This window comes from Protomyctophum bolini (genome assembly GCF_963924005.1).
Source record: "Protomyctophum bolini genome assembly, chromosome: 4".
Taxonomy (NCBI): Eukaryota; Metazoa; Chordata; class Actinopteri; order Myctophiformes; family Myctophidae; genus Protomyctophum; species Protomyctophum bolini.
Window position 1 is genome coordinate 37,014,826 of NC_137865.1, and position 20,682 is coordinate 37,035,507.

The window sequence follows — 20,682 nt, forward strand, 5'->3', positions numbered from 1 at the left end:
ACACATCCGACACGATAGTGAGTTAAGTGTGAAAGCTAACTCTGGGAGTGTCAGTGACACTCAAGACATGTTCTGCGCACTTTCCATGCACAGATACATGCACATGTACGCACAACTTGCCCCTGTAAGCATAATCCTATCATTGAACTACTATTGTGTTGATACTGTCCTGTGAGGGAACACACACGCGCACACACACACACACACACACACACACACACACACGACATACCCAGGTGGCAGTGGCCTCTCCCAGGTGGTTGTTTTGGTGTTGTGGTCGACATAGTACACTCTACCGTGAGGCAGCACCCTCTGCTCCCAGCTACAGTGTAGCCACAGGTTGAGGTAAGAGTTAGAGAGAAAGAGGGCGAGAGAGAGATTGGAAGACAGGGAAAGCAAGAGTCAAACAAGGAGAATGAGATATGTAGAGTTTCATATTAAATGTATTTGAATCAAATGGTTCCTGCAGTGTTCAACCCAGGCAGCCTCGACCCATCCATATTCTCTCTTTCCTCTCCCTGAACCTCCCCAACGCTCGCCTCAAGTCTAAAACTAAGTAAATAATATATTGACAATTTCATCAACAAATAAAAACTAAACTAAAATGTTTAGGAAGGGACTAATGGACAAGAGATCCAATATAAGTAAGAGACAAGTAATTTTATACTTGGTTGCATGCTGAAAATAGCAGATCTACAAGCTCACAACGCGTCGTGCTGTGACGCGTTGTGAGCTTCTGGATCGGCTATTTTCAGCAAGTGTAAAATCAGCCATTAGGACGGCATTAAAATGCATTTTAATGCCGCCCTAATGCAGTCCTAATGCAGTTGATTTAGTCACTAAATCAACTGCAGATGTAGTTGATTAAAATCTGATGATATTTAGTCGACTAAAACTAGACTACCACTGAAACATTCCAGGTGACTAAAACTAAAATCAACACTGCTTCCTGTCCCCGGTTGGCCGGGCTGTTTTCTGCCCCCTCAATATCGCAACTCTTCTATTACAGTAGATGGCTCTGGCCTTACCCAGCCGGGAGTGTGTCTGGGACGGGCTCTGTGGCGGGAGCGCTGCCGGCCGGCACCCCCTCCGTAGCGGGGGGTCCGGGCTCCGGCGGCGGGGCCAGGCCCGGCGGGGCCTCTGGGCCCGGAGAGGGACTGCCGCCGCCGCTGCTGCTGCTGGAGGCCGCTGGGGGTCTGACAGACGGAGAGGACTGTTGGGCTGCCGGCGGCGCATGGCGGCTCGGCCCACCACGGCCGTTCTCCAGTCCGTTGGACGTCAGTTCAACTTTGCCTTTTAGGGGGGAGAGGAGAGGAGAGGAGAGGAGAGGAGAGGAGAGGAGAGGAGAGGAGAGGAGAGGAGAGGAGAGGAGAGGAGAGGAGAGGAGAGGAGAGGAGAGGAGAGGAGAGGAGAGGAGAGGAAAAGAAAGTGGGGAAAGAGGTCGGTGAGATTATTTATCTATCATGAAGCGACTTTATCCGTTCAGGATATGAAAAAAAGAAAAGCCGTCAGACTGAACTACGGCAGCAGCAATCAGGTAAATAAACATGTCAACTTGCAAACTTGCAGTGAATGTTAGGGGTGACACTAGGTTCCAAACGGAGCTATCGGCTGGTCAAAGTGTGTGTTTGTTGTTGTGTGTTGTACAGGCTGAGCAGCCGGGCTAGGAGTACTGCTGCTGCAGGTTGTTATTGCGAACGCAGTGAGCACTAACTATGAGACCCTGCAGATCATGTCTGTCTGTGTGTCTGTCTGTCTGTCCCGCTGTTACACCGCCACCCGCCACCAGAGGGCGGGTGTAACACACACACAGAAAAAACACGCACGCACGCACACACACACACACACACACACACACAGTAGAACACTTAAACAAAAAGAGACAAAAAAAGGAAAACTTAAAGAAAAAAAAAGTATGTAATTTATTCTAATTGTTGCAATTTACGAGCTGCGTTCGCTTCCCGCATTTGTGCGTCTTACTTGTCAATAATCATCTCTCGTATCATGACATGGAGACTCGCTGTAGTCTCACTCTCTGTGACTGTACAGTCTGTGGCTGTGCAGTCTGTTTTGTGAAAAGGGTATACCTACTGCCTGGCTGTCATTCTGGTGCAGAATTACCGCAGTAACCGGCATAAATACCACAAACCCGATTTGTACACCGAAAAACCGATTTGTGTTGTGCACATGCACACGCACACGCACTGGCGCGCGCGTGCATGTGTGGGATTGAGTCATTGAGCTCCGGCATCCATTGAGTTAGAAATTAAGCACTGCTCTCAGCCATTATAAAACACTGGGTAACCTGAGACCTCTTGGTGCATATTTCTTTAATAGTATATAGTAAAAGGCTTATGGAGTGGGTCCTGTACCTGCACTGCCTCCAGGACTGCTGTGGGAGCTTTTGGAGGAGCGGCGGCGACCGGACGGACCCGACCCCCCCAACGCAGGGCTCTGGTCCTCGCTCAGCTCCCCGTTAGTCAGAGCGCCCCCTGCAGAGGACCCCGGGGAACAGCCCCGAGACCCCCCCACCGAGTGCCTGTTACTCCTGCATGGATAAAGAGAGAGAGAGAGAGAGAGAGAGAGAGAGGGCTTTTGTAAAACATAAAAGGGAACTTTTGTTGATGTAGATTTAGTACAGACCTGAAGGCAACGGGATGACAGAATTTGACTTTGTTTATTTAGACGGGACACTGCATATTAATGGACATTATGTATGCAACGTAAATTGACCGGATTTAGCAAAGAAGATCCTATTAATTTACATCTGCAGTCCCGAATATCGCATTTTGAGCGCATAATGTGCCATTCTGTTAGTATAGTCACAGTATGTGCACGTACGTGTGAAAGGAGTCTAAGGACGATTGTAGATTGTTTGCCTGTTTCTTCCATGGAGGCTTGCGGGGGCTAACAACAATGCTAAAATCAACAGATTATATTTTTCAAAACTCCAGATAAAGGCGAATTAATCAAATCACGTTCTCTCGTGCATGGCTACCTGTGCAAAGGAAAGTTTAAAAATCTCGTTCTCCGCATTCAAGGAGTAAAGACTGTGAGGACAAAGACATCACTGAATAATGTCCTCAAAAGACACGACAAGCAGCAAGTAGATGTACTGTACAAAAAGACCCACAAATGCAAGTGCTCGAACACAATGTAATGTAATTTAAGTGCAATCTCATTTTCCTCTCCAAAATAAGTCGCTCATATTTTCCTACGGCTAAATATAACCGTTTCCAACAGGACCTTTTATACAATGAAAACATGTTGGCGTTTTTACCCCCAGGACTGTGGAATGCTGCCGAGGCCTAAACTTGGAGGACCATCAATAGAAAAAGAGGGCTCAGCTCTGCCTTCAAGTCCATTTTAGCCGGGGAGCCAGTCACCCAAAATTTGAGAGGACCTGTGATGTCATGACAGTTTGTATTTGTGTTTTTGAGGGCTCCTATATACAACACACAAATAAAAAGTATGTCATGGCATCACAGGTTCATCTGGATTCCTTGAGCTTTTGGGCCTGTGGCTCCCCAGCTATTTTATGAGCTACAATCAGTGTTGTGACTAACGCCCTTACATGCGTTACGTTACATAACGTAATTACTATTTGCAGTAACTTGTAACCTAACGCTTTACATTTCCCCATTCCATAACGGCGCTATAGTTATTGTTGCGAGCGTTGCCCGCGTTATGGCGTTATGTGATCAGTGAAAAAAGTCTGGCCATGCAGCTCCGTGAGTCTATCATACAGGCGTCTCTGTGCTGCTGAAGTGAAGGGGCAAATAAAGTTGTGAATCGATATAATTCAACTAAACTGCGGGAGAAACACAGATGTACAAGCCCAACGTGCTGTGCATTGCGACGGGTAGATAACTTGTAGATCTGCTACTTCCAGCGCAGGAAGGGCGCATGCTTATGACGCTAGCCAGTGACAGACTCACAAGAGTAACACAGAAGTTGACAGAACACACACGCACTGCAGCAGACGGAATGCACAGGCAGATCCGACAAAACTTTGCACACATCTGTGCTTTGCCTTTCATCCACGCTTCCATAGCCTTTTAAATCTTATTTCCCATCCACGGGCACAAGCAACGTGATATCAGCAGCTTCCACCCGATCTGTGGTGTTGTTGTGTTGACGAGGGAAGCTACTATAGCTAGCATGGGAGCTAACGTTAGTTTCACTATATGTACTTTGCATCCGTTCCCCAACCCCTCACACTCGCTGCTGCGTTACACGGGCAGACACAAAGACGAATGGGAATATCATTTGGAGCTTTAACAATGAATGATAGACTGTATCGTTGCGTCTGACCGTGTTTAAGGGTTTCACTGTCCACAGCAGACCTGTCAAAACGATGCACTTCCCAAAAATCACAGACATGCCACCACCTATAAATTCAATCTGGAATATTGCTATCTCATTCCACTTTAATTTATTTTATTCCATAGTCTTAGTTTTTCTCTAATAAAGTTGTTTTTATTTGTTTTCTCATGTTCTCCTTGAAAAGTGTCTTTAAGTACTTAGAGAAGCTTTATATAAATAATTTATCACTATAATTATTACTACTTGTTTTATTGCCTATGCTTATGTAGAAAAAAAGCTCACTGCTCAGGTCAAATATGCCTATTGATATGCGATTAAAATGTGATTAATTGAGATGAATTCATCACAAAGCCTCCAATTAATTAGATGTTTTTTAATGAAGTCCCAAGTCTCCCAACCCTATTCTTTATAGATCTAGCTTCAAAAAAAAAATCCCTATATTCGGTATTCGGTTTCGGCCGTTTTTTATATTATTATTTTTTAAAGTAAAGTAAAGTAAAGTAAAGTAGTTACTTTCATAATTTCATGTAAAGTAAAGTAACAAATTACTTTTTTAGATAAGTAACGATAACTATAACGCCTTACTTTTTAAAAGTAACTTCCCCAACACTGGCTACAATAAACTATCACAAGCAGAAGACACTGACGGGCTACGAACGAGCACAGAACTGACACTTGCATGTGCACGTGTGTGTGTGTGTGTGTGTGTGTGTTTTCCTCGCTGTGTGATGCTGCTGTGCATCTCGTCATGGGAGACTGCTAACACTACGATGGAAGGGGGAAAAAAGGCCCGTCCTGCCATCTCTCTATATACTTTCTCCCCCTTTTCGCTCTGTCTCTGCCAGCCGTTTTTTCACTCGACTGCCTCTATTTAGACACAAATGGACGGAGATGTTGAACGGTATTCCATGACAGCGAGGTTTGGTTCTTCGGTGAACTGTGCTGAATGCTCCCCCACGGTGTTTACACGGACATTCCAATCCGACCGATGCGCCCCACCACAACGCTTAGGACCACGTCTAGCTCATTCTGGACGGGAAACCCTTTTGGTGTTTTTTTAACCATTATGGTATACTTTAGCTATTGAAAAATAGCAGATCAGAGCTCATAGCGTGGCACAGAGTGCCGCGCTACGAGCGTGTAGATCTGCTATTTTTGCAAAATCGTGAAAATGTGGCACAAATCTTTCAGAGCGAATGTTTTTAACTCAAATCTTTTTTTCTGACATACCATAGAAAACCATTCAGAAAACTGTCATAATTTAGAAGCCATTTTGTTTTAGAATCGGCCTCAGGTCTACATGGGCTAGTCTGGTTCCAGTATTTATTATCACACTACCGTCCTAGTCAATGAGACCACGTACTGCAGGGCTCTAGACCACATTCAGAGCAAATGACATGCATGTATTCAACAGTACACTTTCTTGCCTTTCTTTTCCTTTTTTAACCCACTAGACCTGCAGGCCGATTCCATGAATGTCTGAACAGTTTTCTGAAAAGACGTACAGTATGGTGCTATCAGTGGTGCGCCTCAAACCATTTCATGCCAACGAACCCCAAAATTGTATTTGGCCACCCAGAATAAAATAATCGAATTAAAATTGTTTGCTTTAAAAATACTATATATATATATGAAATGAAAGAAAGAATATATATATATACCTGTATATACACACGATTTTGCTAAAATAGCAGATCTACAAGCTCATAGCGTGGTACGATGAGCTTGTAGATCTGCTATGTTTGAATAGCAAAGGTTTAAAGATGAAGTGCCGTGCCCCTAAAACATGATCAGGTATTATTATTATTATATGAGGAGGAATAATGTTTTCAAAAAAAGTGTAGAGTATTTGTTCAAATGTAGGTTTTATGTGGATATGCCCACCAGTTCATTAACTATGCCTGGTTTGGTGGTGATGGGTGGTGATCCACCTGAACTGAAGCCACACCCACAGCTGTTGTATGATAAAGGGGGATGGTTTAGGGGAGGGGAAGATATTGTGATGTCACTATATCACTGTTTTTTTTTTCATTGGCACATTTGACTGTGAAGATTTTAGCCTCCAGGAAGAAACTCTAAATACAAAGGGAAGATATCATTGCACATAACAACCACACCAAGGGGTCTAATGAAGTACTATCACCTCATAAACACATGAAAAACTGGGAAAAGTCTAATAAGAAATCACGGCACATGTTAATCGGTTAAGTTGGTTTTTGATCATGTTCCTATGGCTCACTCTGTGAAGGCTGTTTAGGAAGAAGTTATACTGGTTTATTTTCCCTATATACATTATGGAAGATTATTATGTATTATTAAAGTCCCAATGCCCTAATCCCTCGGGTACTCTGTGTATTGGGTCGAAAGGCAGTAGGAAAAATGCATTACACGTGCACAAACAGAGCCAGCTCTACAATCTGAATGGCTAAATGATACTTCTTGCCGTTTGCTTACACGGACGCTCTTAAAACCAGCACTATTCGTAACAAAGCTACACTAAGGGACATTTTTAAACTATTTCCATCACGTCCTCCTCAGAGACTGCAGTTGACTTGACGCTTGCTCAAACCTATTTTTGTTCTCTACAGATTGTATGGTATGAAGACACCAGCCGGCCATTTGTCCAGTCTTCAGTTCAGAACAGTTTACTGATAGTCTGGGTCTTATCACTTCCACGATTACATCACCTCTGTGCTTTATTATCACTGCCATGACTGCAAATCCCAAAGGAGAGGCTGTGTGTGTGTGTGTGTGTGTGTGTGTGTGTGTGTGTGTGTGCGTGCGTGCGTGCGTGCGTGCGTGCATGCGTGCGTGCGTTGCGTGCGTACCTGCCCCGAGGCCCCGCTGTGGTAGGAGTCTCCTCACTCTGCGTCCTCCTCAGGTTGGGTCTGTCCGCCTGCAACATCTCTGGAAAAAAACACAAAATACAAAAAGGAAATAAAAGTCCGGCCTCTCATAAGGATGTCATGAAAAACGGACAACTGCCTCGTCATCGCTTCTTATCCCCATTCTTACAACTGCACTCCGCCGGCGCTGCCCACCGCAACGGTCACTTGAGAGTGCCTGAAAGTTACCTTGTCTGCTCCTGAAAACGGAGAACAACATGTCTGTTTATTTTTGTAATGTTTTATTGATTGCTTGCTTTAGATCAGTGGTAACCAACCTTTTCAAGCCCAAGAGCCCTTTTTTTCCCCAATTGTAAGCCAAGATCTACCACTAAAACGTGTTAGAAAAAAACACTTGTTTTTTTGCCATTTCTGACAGGCTCAATGCATGTGCACACATCCACACAAAGACTAAAGCTTAAATTAGAATAAATACTTAGAGTAAGTTATATTATCAATGTAAAATAATATTAAGACAAATGTATTAGAAATAAAAAGATATTAGGACAAAAATACAAATAAACTTCTTTGTTGAGTTTTTTTACGGTTCTGCTCATGAATGCAATTGATCTAAAGTTTAGATCAATTGCATTCATGAGCAGAACCGTATCTGGATTCAGAGTCTGGTCTGACTCAACCAGCAGCCATTTGATCCATATCAATCACTGGATTTGTTTTTTTATCTTGATTATTAGGCCTTTAGAAAATGTAAGTCTCTGTGGCTTTCTCTTTCATTCAATCGTTATTTGGGCCGTTTAATTAAGAATAAATGGAAACAGATATGCCGAGGACATTGGCAGATCTTGAGATTATCCTTGAGTGCAAATAGACCAACACTGATTACTGATTAGCGTGCGTGACGTTCTTTATCAAAACAAATGAATAACATGCCTGAATGTCGCAGTTGATGTCCTTTACACCATTGCTTCTCAAAGTGGGATCCTGGAACCCCCAGGGGTCCTTGAGGGAGTTCCAGGGGGTCCCCATCTAATGATAGTTTGGAACCAAATGGGCCCTTATTGATCTGTAACTCTGAGAGTGTACAAATGGAACCAAAGTGGACCCACTCAGAGTTAAATTAACATTGATTTTACAATAAAAATTGGGGGTCTCAGAGATAGAAATGCCATTAAATGGGGGTCCGTAGAATATTGCATGTCAAACTGAGGGTCCTCAATCCATTAAAATGGGTGAGAATCACTGCTAGAGCTGTAAAATTCTTCTCTCATGGCATGAATTTTCAAATGGGGATCTTTTTTTAGTTTCCTATATTTTGTTAATAAGAAAAAAATGTTTAAAGATTAGAAGTATTGAAAATAGTAGATCTACAATCTCACAATGCGGCGTGAAGTGACGCATTGTGAGCTTGTGGATCAGCTATTTTCACTAGTTCAAAACGTTTTAGCGTTTTAGATCCAAAAACGCGAAAAAGTTTTTGAGCCACTCGAACTAAAAAAAAACTATTATTATTATTGCACTTAAGTGTCATGAATCACTCTCCAGGGACTTAATTCCGGTGTTGTTTACCGTGGAATTAATGAGTCCAATATATACAGCTCTAGTCTGGATACATACAGAAAAGTGTAGGGTTGGTGTTGAAATTTTCTTAAATAATGAAAACCATACAGACTTGAAACCCACGTAGGAATGAAAGTGCCGTTTAATAGGGACCATTCATCCCTGTATATAGTACATGGTCTGTGTGTGTTTGTGTGTGTGTGTGTGTGTGTGTGTATATGCGCACGCGTGTGCGTGCGCGAGAGTGAGTGAGTGTAATGACACGCGGCCTCTGTGGGTGTGAGGGAATGTGTGACTATATGCTCATTCCCAATCGTGTCTGAAATCACAGCCATATAACATGTCTTTCATTATCACATGGACATTGCACATATTGTGCACTCACACACACACACACACACAGGTAGACTGATGACTGCAAGCCTTCCTATGCGTCAGAAAATCACTGCTGAAACACGACTCAAACAGCCTTCCTATTTACACATATATCCTTACCAAGCTAAAAGTAAACAGCTAATCTCTCACCGACACGCACACAGTCATGTGTATATGTATTCATGTAAGTAACTACACACACACACAATCACAAGACATACAGATATGCGCACGCACACACAGTCACACACACACACACACACACACACACACACACACACACACACACACACACACACACAGACATGTACACACGCACGAGCGCACTCCAGCTGCTGCTATGAAAGGGTTTCTTGTGAGCAAGCCCAATGGACACGCAGAAAAATAAACAGTGGTCTTAAAGAGAAACCATTGTGTCATAGCCCCCTCCCATGAGGACACCGTCGTTCCCCCGAATGACATAAGTCTAACTTCTGCCCCGTTGTCTGCGCGCGCACAAAAAACATGATGTGTGTATGTCGTTCTTTATGTGCACTCTGGCATTGGATTAAGTGTGCGTGTGTGCGAGACTAGTGAGTCAAGGACAGTCAAAACAACAGAAGGCCTAACGGATGGTGTGGCTCCCCTGTTGATTTATGCCATCATGTTGATGATGTCATATCATATTGAATTATTGATATTGATCAGTCCTGCCCAAATATGGAGGTAGGGTGGGACCAGGGGGGATTGATCTGTGCTTATGAACTAAACAAAATGTGAAAAATATGAAACAAACAATAATGTTCAGAATATGTGAAAAATAGTCAAGCCAAAATGTACTTCATTAGCTGCAGATGGACAGACTGACTCAGAGAGATAAAGACACTCAGACGCTCACTTCCTTATATTTTGTTTAAGAGTCCAGAGCTGTTTTTATGTTGGATGCACCCCAGCCACTTAAAACTGCAATCCGGGACTTTGGGGGATTTGTGTGTGCCATTTATTTTTTATTTTTTTGTCAGGACATCTACAGGTTGACAAGTAGCTCTACCCGCTCATAAGCCCAATATCACTGCTTGCCAATGGGGGATTCCCTTTGGCATCAGCGCTGCGAGTGCCGAATGGCCTTTGCCCTTCGCGTTTCAGTAAATGGTCACGCCCCCCCCCCCCCCCTCCTATAAGTACAGTTCGGTACAGTGACGGAGGGGCGCCGTCTCACGCGAACTTGAGCCACGAGACACACCACCGAGCGTGCTACAGCACGCAAGTTGCTGTGTCGCACATTGTGAAGTTCACTTAGCCGACTCAACCCCGTTCGAGTTGCGAGACGATATGGACAGAATAGTCACTCAAGTGCTGTTGAGAGCGTTTGGACGGCCAGGGTAAGATTCCCGGGTGTTACAGGAAGGACCACAATGGAGACAACAAGCCCTTATCATCTCAGCATCAATGTATAATCGTACCGTTAAGAATGTATTCAATCAATCAAACAGTTGCAATTTCTGATTAATTGAAAATGTGTAACTCTGATGTCTGTTTTTTTCTCTGGTTTTATCCTCGTAGCAGATTTTGTTGGAACTGTACCCATTCTTCAAACTGTGAATACAATTTTAAATCAATCAAATTAAGTCTATTGGTCGGGAGAAGACACTAACTAATACAGAATTACTGACCTTGTCCTTTAGACTTGATTGTTGATAGTTGATAAACACATTCATAAGTCTAGTGCAGTGGTTTTCAACCCTTTTCATATATCAAGGACCATTATTTATTTGGTATTTGAGCCACAGACCATCATTTAATGAGATTTAGCCTCTCAGACCCAAAACCAAAGAATATTTTTTTGTCGTTGGATAAGATTTTGTCCACAATTATTTCCAAATTGATGTACGAGAGACAACAGATAATCATTCTACATTATCTAATTGTCTAACCGTCTTGTAAATTAAGTAATGCAGATGTTTTAACAATAAACTATCTATTGAGAGCAGTAAGAGTAAGGGTCCATTTGGTTTCATTTTACACTCTCAAGAGTTAATGATCTATAAGGGTCCATTTGGTTACCAACTGGACCACCTGGAACCCCATCAAGGACCACTGGTGGTCCCCGGGCCACTGGTTGAGAACCACTGGTCTAGTGGATTAGATCAAAGCTAGAGAAGGTACACTCTCTCACAGTTCAATGCACACTCAGGGTTTTACCGTTTAGTAGCAGAATATAGGTAGGAGTGCATGGTGCACAGGGACAAAATGTTTACATAAAAATATGCCATCTTTGCATCTAGAGAAGAAATGAAGTCAAAATGCTGAACCAAAAACAAATAAATCTTTGACCTCAAACTGCTAGCAACACACCCTTTTCCTTTAGCAAGAACAGAAATGTTTGGCAATATTTCCATCCTATATGGTTAACCAAGTTGCAATTACTCTACACATATAGCCTGTTGACTTTCTGCAATCTGCACACCCATATATGACCCGAGTGTTTCTGAGCATGTGCGCGAGTGTGTGTGTGTGTGTGTGTGTGTGTTCACATGTAGCATACGTGCATAAAAGGTGTGCTTGTCCAAATTTACACAGGGCTGTGCGCCGACATCTGTTTTTCTCTGCTGCACAATGCGACGGCTTGTTTACAAGGTTTTCCCTGTGTGTGTGTGTGTGTGTGTGTGTGTGTGTGTGTGTGTGTGTGTGTGTGTGTGTGCATATGAGAGTGTCAGAAATGCTGCCAGGGGAAATGAGCAAAGCTTACAAACCAACAGAGGTGCGTTGACGAAGGGAACAGTGAGGGCTTTAGTTCCCATGCAGGCAACACACTCCAACCTTTATACCGCCGCTGTCGGCTGGAAAGCTCATGTGTTCAAAACGTACCGTTAACTTTCAGGAAATGAGGGGGAAGATGTATGAATGTATGGATCCAATGTAGTTAATATTCAGTCACAAGCTCTTGTTAATGGTAAATGGTGCACATTTATATAGCGCTTTTATCCCAAAACGCTTTACATAGATTCCACCCATTCACACACACATTCAGACACCGATGGTGGAGGAAACCACGCAAGGCACCAACCTGCACATCGGGAGCAATTAGGCGTTCAGAGTCTTGCTCAAGGACACTTCAACACTAACTCTGGGGGAGCCCACAGGGATCCAACTGGGAACACTGCGGTTGTCCTCTGGCTCCCATCTGGCTCTATCCGGCTACTCATACCCAAAAAATGAATATATTGGTTCAGTAAAGCCCACAGACAGACACACTAAAGCACTTGCACTTAAAACAAATTTTCAAAATAGCAACAATAAAAAACCTACTATGATGAATTCCTTTTTGGCTATATAGAAGTGTCTATTTGTACGTCTCTAAATGTTTTGATGAATTGAACAAGGTGGACCCTCTTGCAAACAAGTGTAATGCTTTATTGGGTCGTCCACTCACAGTTCACTGTCTTTGTATTGAGTTGTGCTTGAAATGTACTGTAATTCTGCAAACTGTTAATAAATATTTCAATCAATCAATCAAAACACGTAGAATCTCACTAGGCATCGCAGCGCTTTGTGAGCTTTCAGATCGGCAATCTTTGCGTGACACTGTAGTATGACCAGTGTTGCTATCTGTGGTGGGACAGGGACGCTAAAGCTTCAAGACTTCACGAGCACTTCGCTTAACACCTACACTACAGGTCACACAAAGGACCATTGATATGCATCTAGAATCATTCCTATGTTAATGACACTCGGCGGGAGGCATACTATGGTCCAACGGAGCATTGGTAAGGAAAGGAAAGGTACTATGTTTACCCAGGGTAACTGGACTGGTTCGAAGGAGCATTGGTCCGAGGTGCGTTGGGGGTCGGCAGAGGGTTGGGGTTAGGTTTAGGTGTGCTGCCCCGGGGGAGGTTAGGGTTAGGGTGAGGGTTTGAGGTAGGTTGTCGTTCGGACCAAACACATGAACCCCACTCGGCAGCGTTTGTAAACTATGTTGAGGTGTGAACTTCATATAATTGGTCCTCACTAATGTTCATGCATAAAATGCCACTATTTTTTTCCTACTCAGTCTCATAGGAGGGCTGTGGGCAGTTCAGAAACCTGTCCACCAGTGACATCATCAATGGGGAATCCAAGCTAAATAGAAACTGCAGGCTTTCTATTCCTCAAAAGTTGCAATGCGATAATGGAAGCCATCGTTCTCACGATAATAAAAATCTAAATATATATAATATAAAAATAAAAATAAATAAGGATGATGTCAGTGGTGGACGTGTTTCTGAACTGGCGTGGTACTGTGTGTACTGTGTAGGGCATTCATTTACAACAAATCAGGTACAGGTTTCTGCCCGACAACGACAATATATTTTGTAAACCCCTCCCAGAGAGCATGCACACACACACACACGCACCCTCGTCTCTAGAACATAAAACACAAGAAGTGGTGTGTGCACATGGCCACATGCACAAACACACCAATGAGCCCCAATACAAAACCCTGCTCTCAAAGAGACACATTCAAGACCTCTGTTCTCTACCTTACCACACACACACACACACACGCACACACACACCCTAGAAACATATTCATTCACCTCCTAACAGCACCCCGCCCCACCAAAGTGAAGTGAAGTGAAAGGAACCCCCTCCTCTCCTCTCCCCCACTCCCTGGTTCGGGATCACAGGAGCCGATTGTACTGCTGGGCTGCAAGCAATGAGCCTCAAATTACGCAATTCTCCGAAACAAATTACACAAAAGTGCTCCCGTGTTCATTGTGTGTGTGTGTGTGTGTGTGTGTGTGTGTGTGTGTGTGTGTGTGTGTGTGTGTGTGTGTGTGTGTGTGCATGCTGTGCAGCCTGTCAGAATGGGTCGAGAGATGCACGTGTGACGTTTTAGGAGAACCTCCCCCCTGCCCTGCAACAACAACAGACCATAGTGTGAGGGGAACGTGAAAGCTAAAACCTATTCATTGTACAACGTTGACCTTTGGCCTGTGCACACGCCGACAAGCACACACATCATCATGCACAACATACGAATACTGTGTCAGGGGAGAGAGGGGACCTCCAAAATCTCACATGCACATGCACATGCAACAAGCCAGCGCATGCATGTGCACACACTCGCACAAGCGCGCACACACACACACACACACACACAAGCTCCGCCTCTTATCCCCTATTCACATATAAACACTCACAAAGAGACATTTATACAGCATATGCTTTGGCGGGCTTTGCCCTTGACTGCTGGCCCTGTGTCCATTCAGCGGAACACAGTGCGCACTCTGTGCGTCCGGCGCTCTGTGAAGAGCCTTGTGTGTGTGTGTGTGTGTGTGTGTGTGTGTGTGTGTGTGTGTGTTGCTTCATGCACAGATACACGGGCCTGCTTGGAGGCCGTGGCTCAGCCTATGAAGGCAGGTCAACGAGTTGGTTTTCCTTTAAAAGGACGCCGTGTTTACTGCCAAGCCATAGAGGAAAGTAAAATGTTAGTGTACCGCTTGGAAAACGGAAGATATTGCAGACCTCAGGTTCGGGTTTTTTAACAGTTTATTCTATGCACTACATGCTAATTAGGCCGGCATGAAAGACATGACTGTGGTGTGTCGTGTTATACGTGCAAGGTAAATTCTGTTTGTGCTGATGATAATGAGTTTTAAGTAGAATTGGATTTAGTTTGTATTAGGGCTGGGGATTGCCTACAAATGCATGAAATATAGAGTACATACTGTATTGCGATCCAGAGGCCACGATACGATATGTATCGCGATACGTGTTCATTTTGAATGATGACCACGTGTCCTACAAAATTTACTTTTGCAAAGTCCTAGACCACCAATTGTAAAGGTTTTGACCAACATATTGTCCGAACATTTTACGTTTCCAAATCAATTAAAAAAAAAGTAAAATAAAAGAAAAGGCAAGGAAATAAATACAAACTGAGTGGAAATCATACTCTCTCCCCATTCCTTCAGCCTGGTGGAGACAATAAAAATAAGGAATGTTTTGATGGATAAATGCACAAAATGTAATCTCGGGAAGAAACTGATCTTCTTTAAAAGCGATCGAACACAGCATCGATGACATATGACAGCCTCTGTCTAACGTTTCGATGAGTCTATGGTTTGTTTTTTTAACACTATAGTGTCATGTCTATGATTCTCAACCTTTTCAAGGACTGCCAGTTTCATAGGCATTACCAAGGACCCCCATTGGACACAATGTTTGTAGCCCCAATATATATAATAAAATCCTCAGGGCTGTATTTTGCGTGTCTTAAGTACCAGGTCTTATTCCCTAACTTGAGTAAACTAAAGACCTGGAGGTGTGATCAATGCTCTTTGGCCACTAAGAATAGCCAAATGGCATTGATCACGCCTCCAGGTCTTTAGTTTACTCAAGTTAGGGAATAAGACCTGGTACTTAAGACACGCAAAATACAGCCCTCAGTGTTTTAACTCAGTGAGAGTACAAATGGAACCAAATGGACCAGTAATGGTCTATTCCAGTGTTTTTGGGCTTCAGAATCAGTACCCCCTTTTCCTGATAGCCGAATCCAAGTACGCCCCATCGACAACAACATTTTGATTCGAAAATGCTGACATCAAAAGTCAATATGTTGGAAATAAAAGTAAGTAGCATATTTATTTCTATTCAGTAACAGTTGTGCTGTAAAAAGCTTTACAAAGCACTAGCACATTCACGTTCAAATAAATGTATCAATGTTTTATCATTTAACATAACAGTAAATAAATGTTTCCTCTGTGGCCTGAATAGGGTTGAAAACTACTGGTCTATTCGGTTTCATTTGTTCACTCGCAGGACTCTTTTTCACCGGCGCTGAACCGGCTTGGTTCTTTTTTTCCTGCCTAATACTGAACCAGTTCAGAGTGTTTCCACTGAAAATGAATTGGTTCAGAACCCTAAAAGTTGGTTCGGAACTGGAACCAAAGAATGGCCGACCGGTTCCGTCAAAGCACCAAGGTTCCAAGAATCTAGAACAGAACCAGTTATAGAACCAAAGTTCTTGTGGTGGAAAACTGGCCTCAGAGTTGACACCCCCCCCCCCCCCCCCCCCCTGTCTCTCTCTCTACGTCGTCCTCAGACGAGCCCTCCATCGGCGGTTCCAGTCATCTCGGTTCTTTCCCTGTAAACACTGTCCATGCACAGCAGGACTCACACATCTGCGTCTTTAATGGAGCCATGAGACCTAATTGGATCAGTTTAAAGAGCCACCGAGGGAAAACTAAACACACATTGAGCGTTGGTCCCTCAAATGCTGCTGAAAGCAACCCAAACGTGTCATTGTAGAGGGTTCCATCTTTCCAATAAGGTAAAAAAAAAAGAAACCCACATTGGCTTTTTCCAAATGAGAAACCACTTGACGTGGGTGGAGACTTGTGAGGTAGGGAGGCACAAACAGGAGTCCTCACAACCCATCTCACTGTACACAGTGTCTGCTGCACTTATTAAAGTGGAAGGGAAATACTGAGAGAAGGAGGAACTGGGTGCGTTAATAAGCCGTCTAGTTTCCACTTGGGAGTTTTCCGTGTGTGTGTGTGTGTGTGTGTGTGTGTGTGTGCGTGCGTGCTCACTCTACTTTATGTGTGTGCGACACAAACACTCTTACTCTTGTGTGAATGTGTATGGGTTCGTGTCTTACTAGTCTCTCTGTTAAGTGTGTGAAAAACCCTCACTTCTGTAGTAGTAGAAGCAGCAGAAGCAGCGTGTCTCTTGCCTCTGTGTGTGTGTGCGTGCGTGCGTGTGTTTGTGCGTGCGTGCGTGGTAAGGGCGGGACTCACTGTCTGTTGCCGCGCTGCCATTGGGCAGTGAGCCCAGATCAACAACCAGGCCGTCCAGACAGACGTTGAGCTCGCCTCCTGCTACAACCGAGCCTTTGTTCTCCGTCTGCAGCACCAGACTCAGCTGTACATTCTCCACTGGAGGGGGGAGAGAGAGAGGGGGGGAGGGAGAGAGAGAGGGAGAGAGAGGGGGGGGAGGGGAGAAAGAGCAAGGGAGAGAGGGAGAGTGTGAGAGAGCAAGGGAGAGAGGGAGAGAGTGAGAGGGGGAGGGAGGGGAGAGAGAGCAAGGGAGAGAGTGAGAGGGGGAGGGAGGGGGGAGGGGAGAGAGTGAGAGGGAGAGAGAGAGGGGGGGGAGGGAGGGGAGAGAGTGAGCGTGAGAGAGAGAGAGAGAGAGAGAGGAGAATGATGATCGTAGTGTAAGAGAGGAGGAGAGAATGCGAGTGAGTGACAGAGCACAGGAGAGAGAGAGAGAGAGGGTGGAAGAGAGAAAGAGAGAAAAAAGTGAAGAAAGAAATAGAATGCAGAAACAGAAAAGAGTGTGGGGGGGGGGGAGGGGGAGGGACATTAATAATCAGAAAGAAATAAAAGACAAATCAAATAAAGTGAGGATGGAGGACGGGGGATTTAGGAAATGAGGATGGATGAGTTGTGGTCAGTTTGGTTGATGGGGAAGCTGGCTGCGTTTACATACAAGCCCTCACACTGAATCCTCTTTAACCCAGTTTGGACTGAGAACAGATTCTACAAATGTCTTCTGAATCATGACAGTTTTCTGAAGAAAAGAAAACCCTAATAAATGAATGATGTATTCACATGAACACTCTGGGCTCTGATCGGCTGAGATTTTGACTGCACAGTTACAGCAGAAGATCAGCCGAACACAGGTAGACTAGGAAAACGTAATACAAATAAAAAAATCATTGCACTTTGTGGAGGCATTATCACTCCCGTGCGTTAAGGCTTGGAGGTGTTCTATCAAACAGAAATATTTCTTCAAGTCTGTACTTGTGGAGCTGTACATTTATTACAGAGGAATAATGCTAGGTATGTTCGGTTTGTGTGTCTGGCTGAACTCACATTATGCATCTGATCATGTGTGGGTTTGTATTCTCCTCACATGCATGTTTAACAGAGTGTGTGTCCTTACTCTTGCCATCGTGCGTGCGCAGTGTGTCCAGAAGGTCTATGGTAGCACAGCCCAGCAGTTCCTTCCTCAGCGTGTGACAACTCCACAGCTTCAGATCCAGACGACTCTGCGGTGTAACGTTACTATAGGATGCATTGCGCACACACACACACACACACACACACACACACACACATCAAATTAAAACGTGTGTACGTTCACTTTTGTTTTCTGCTCAATACATACAATATCTTAGATAAAAAATCACACACGTGTGAACTGACTCTGAGTGGTGCAATTCCCCCCCCCCCTCTCTCTCTCTCTCTCTCTCTCTCTCTCTCTCACAACACAACACAACACAGCCCCCTACTGCTATTAATAAGTCACATACTCGTGCTCATACAGGTACACAAACAGGTCAGGTACACGGACATTGCTGGTTGTAGGAGCACTCAAAAAATGGAGCATGTGTGAACTTGTACATGTACGAGGGTATGCACGTACAAGTTGCGTGTATCCGTGCACCATCTGCATCGAGTGACCTCGGTACATAGAAATTGATTTATTGGTGATTCTGACTTTCACTTGTTACATACGCTTTGTTTTGATTGCATTGTTCCACCTTTCGTTTGGCAATGTAAACGTATGTTTTCTCATGCAAATAAAGCCCTTTGAATTTAGTTGAAATCGTATGCAGCCTTCAAGGAAGGTCACACTCACAGGGTGAGGTCCTCATTCCACTGGAGCTCCTGGTGCCCGCTGCGTTTGCCTGTTTTCTTTGTTTCACTGCTCAGGCCATCGGCGGTCACCTCCACGAAGGAGCTGAGACGTGAGTGGCGGTTGGGCAGCTTGGGGGACTGAGGCTTGGCAGAGACCACTGTGGAAAAGACAAAAAAACATGTAGATGAATGTTTTTGTCCACTAAAACTATCACAAAAAATGTTCGTCGACTAAGACTTTCAGTCAACTAAATCAACTGTAGATTTAGTCGAGTAAAATCTTATATTTAGTAGACACTAAACACTAAAACATTCCAGGTGACTAAAACTAAATGAAAACTATTCAAGAGACTATGACTAAAACTAAAATAAAAGATTGCTGTCAAAATCAACCCAAACAAAATAATAAACAAATAATCTTTCGCAAATAAACATGAGAAATCGCATCCGAGCCATCTTTTATTTTGGAGTGCCGCCTTTTCCATTTAGTTGGTTTATGAGTCAAGTTATTTTCAAAGCTGAGCACCCACTGCCTTAAACAAAGGGTAGTTTCCAGAGGAAGCGCACCTGTTTTTCTTTCTTCATCAAGAGTAACCTTTGTTTCATGAGTAGTGTTGCCACGACAACGGGAAGCAACGCGATGGCATGGCAGTGACAGCACCATAACTATAAATAAAAGCCTATAGGTTGAATCAGTAGCCAGAGAAGCCTATAGGTTGAATCAGTAGCCAGAGTAAGAAAGTGATTCATAGCGAGTAATATCAATAACATCAAACTACTTCAAATTCAACCCTCAATTTACCATAGCTCAAGGTGTCTCGGCTTCATAATTAGACTCATAGAAAGTCTTGATTATAAGTAGCAAACAATAAAGTCAAGCTATTTTATAATATAGCCCATAATAAAAAACTAGAAAGCCGTTCTCAGTAGAGTGCAAATCTCCACTAAGAGGAATGTCCTTAATAATAATTGTGTTTGATGCAGTGAATGGAGCACGGCATGTGACAACATGATTGTTAATTCCTTGTGTCAATTATGTTTGCATCACCAGCAATTAAAGGGCCACTTCACCCCATTTGCAACCAGATCTTATTTTAATGCTGTTTGGGAGTCGAGAAACATTTTCCTGGGGTTCTTTTTGGTGTGCGTTGTGTTTTTAGATATTTTAGTATTTTAAAGTGTCCATGGACTCCATGATGTCATGGACACTGGGCTCACTTACTTCCTGGACTACATGTTGTCTCAGTAAAACAGCCCTCCCCCTATCCACAAGGGAAAAATAGCAAAAATAGCTGATCTACGTGCTTAAAATGCGTCGCATTGCGACGCATTTTAAACACGTAGATCAGCTATTTTAGCTGATCTACATGCAATGTGGCCCTCTGGAGTGAGTGTCCCTCTCCATCGTCAGCCCTGCCATAAGCCACAGGGACAGGAGTGTTTTATTTGGCTACTTAGTAGTGTAGATTAGAACCCATAAGCTGGACTGCCCATTTGTTCCGGTCCATAGCCTGGTAGGATGATTGCTCTGTCAATTAGATACTTGTCATTGACATTTTGAAATGTACTCCTTTAAAGGGTTCTTTACAAGGTGGTAGCGTCCCATTCACTAGCTCAGAGCAAAGATTCTAAGCTGGACCGAGGATATCCCCCGAGTGCAGTTTTGAGGTCACTTTGTTCTGGCAGCAGTACAGTGGTGATGGAAGCACGCACACACGCACGGACACACGCACACACACATCGCCCTCTAGTTGAGGTAAGAAAGAAAACATTAGTGGTGGTACTTTGTCATTACCATGTAATTATATTCTTAAATCAGGCCCATTAAGCACAAAAAACAAATTTTAGTTACTAAAATAATTTAACAAATATTATGCAAAAGATTGAGCAGCCATTATAGATTAGATTTGTTCAGCATCATAGCATCTGATAATCTGTCCTCCAACCTCAACTTTGTTATTTTATTTTTT

General features: G+C 43.7%; 1 protein-coding gene across 2 annotated transcripts in view; it reads right to left on the minus strand.

Annotated features, from left to right (window-relative positions):
* Positions 1–20,682, minus strand: part of wwp2 (WW domain containing E3 ubiquitin protein ligase 2) — a 63,139-nt gene that overhangs the window by 37,407 nt on the left and 5,050 nt on the right. For both annotated transcript variants that reach the window (XM_080761559.1, XM_080761558.1), the window contains exons 3-9: positions 18,714–18,870; positions 18,015–18,136; positions 16,868–17,005; positions 7,155–7,233; positions 2,373–2,548; positions 1,029–1,293; positions 233–322 (exon numbers count right to left, since the gene is read on the minus strand). In XM_080761559.1, coding sequence (XP_080617685.1) covers positions 233–322; positions 1,029–1,293; positions 2,373–2,548; positions 7,155–7,233; positions 16,868–17,005; positions 18,015–18,136; positions 18,714–18,870 — 1,027 coding nt within the window. The remainder of the gene's footprint in view (positions 1–232; positions 323–1,028; positions 1,294–2,372; positions 2,549–7,154; positions 7,234–16,867; positions 17,006–18,014; positions 18,137–18,713; positions 18,871–20,682) is intronic.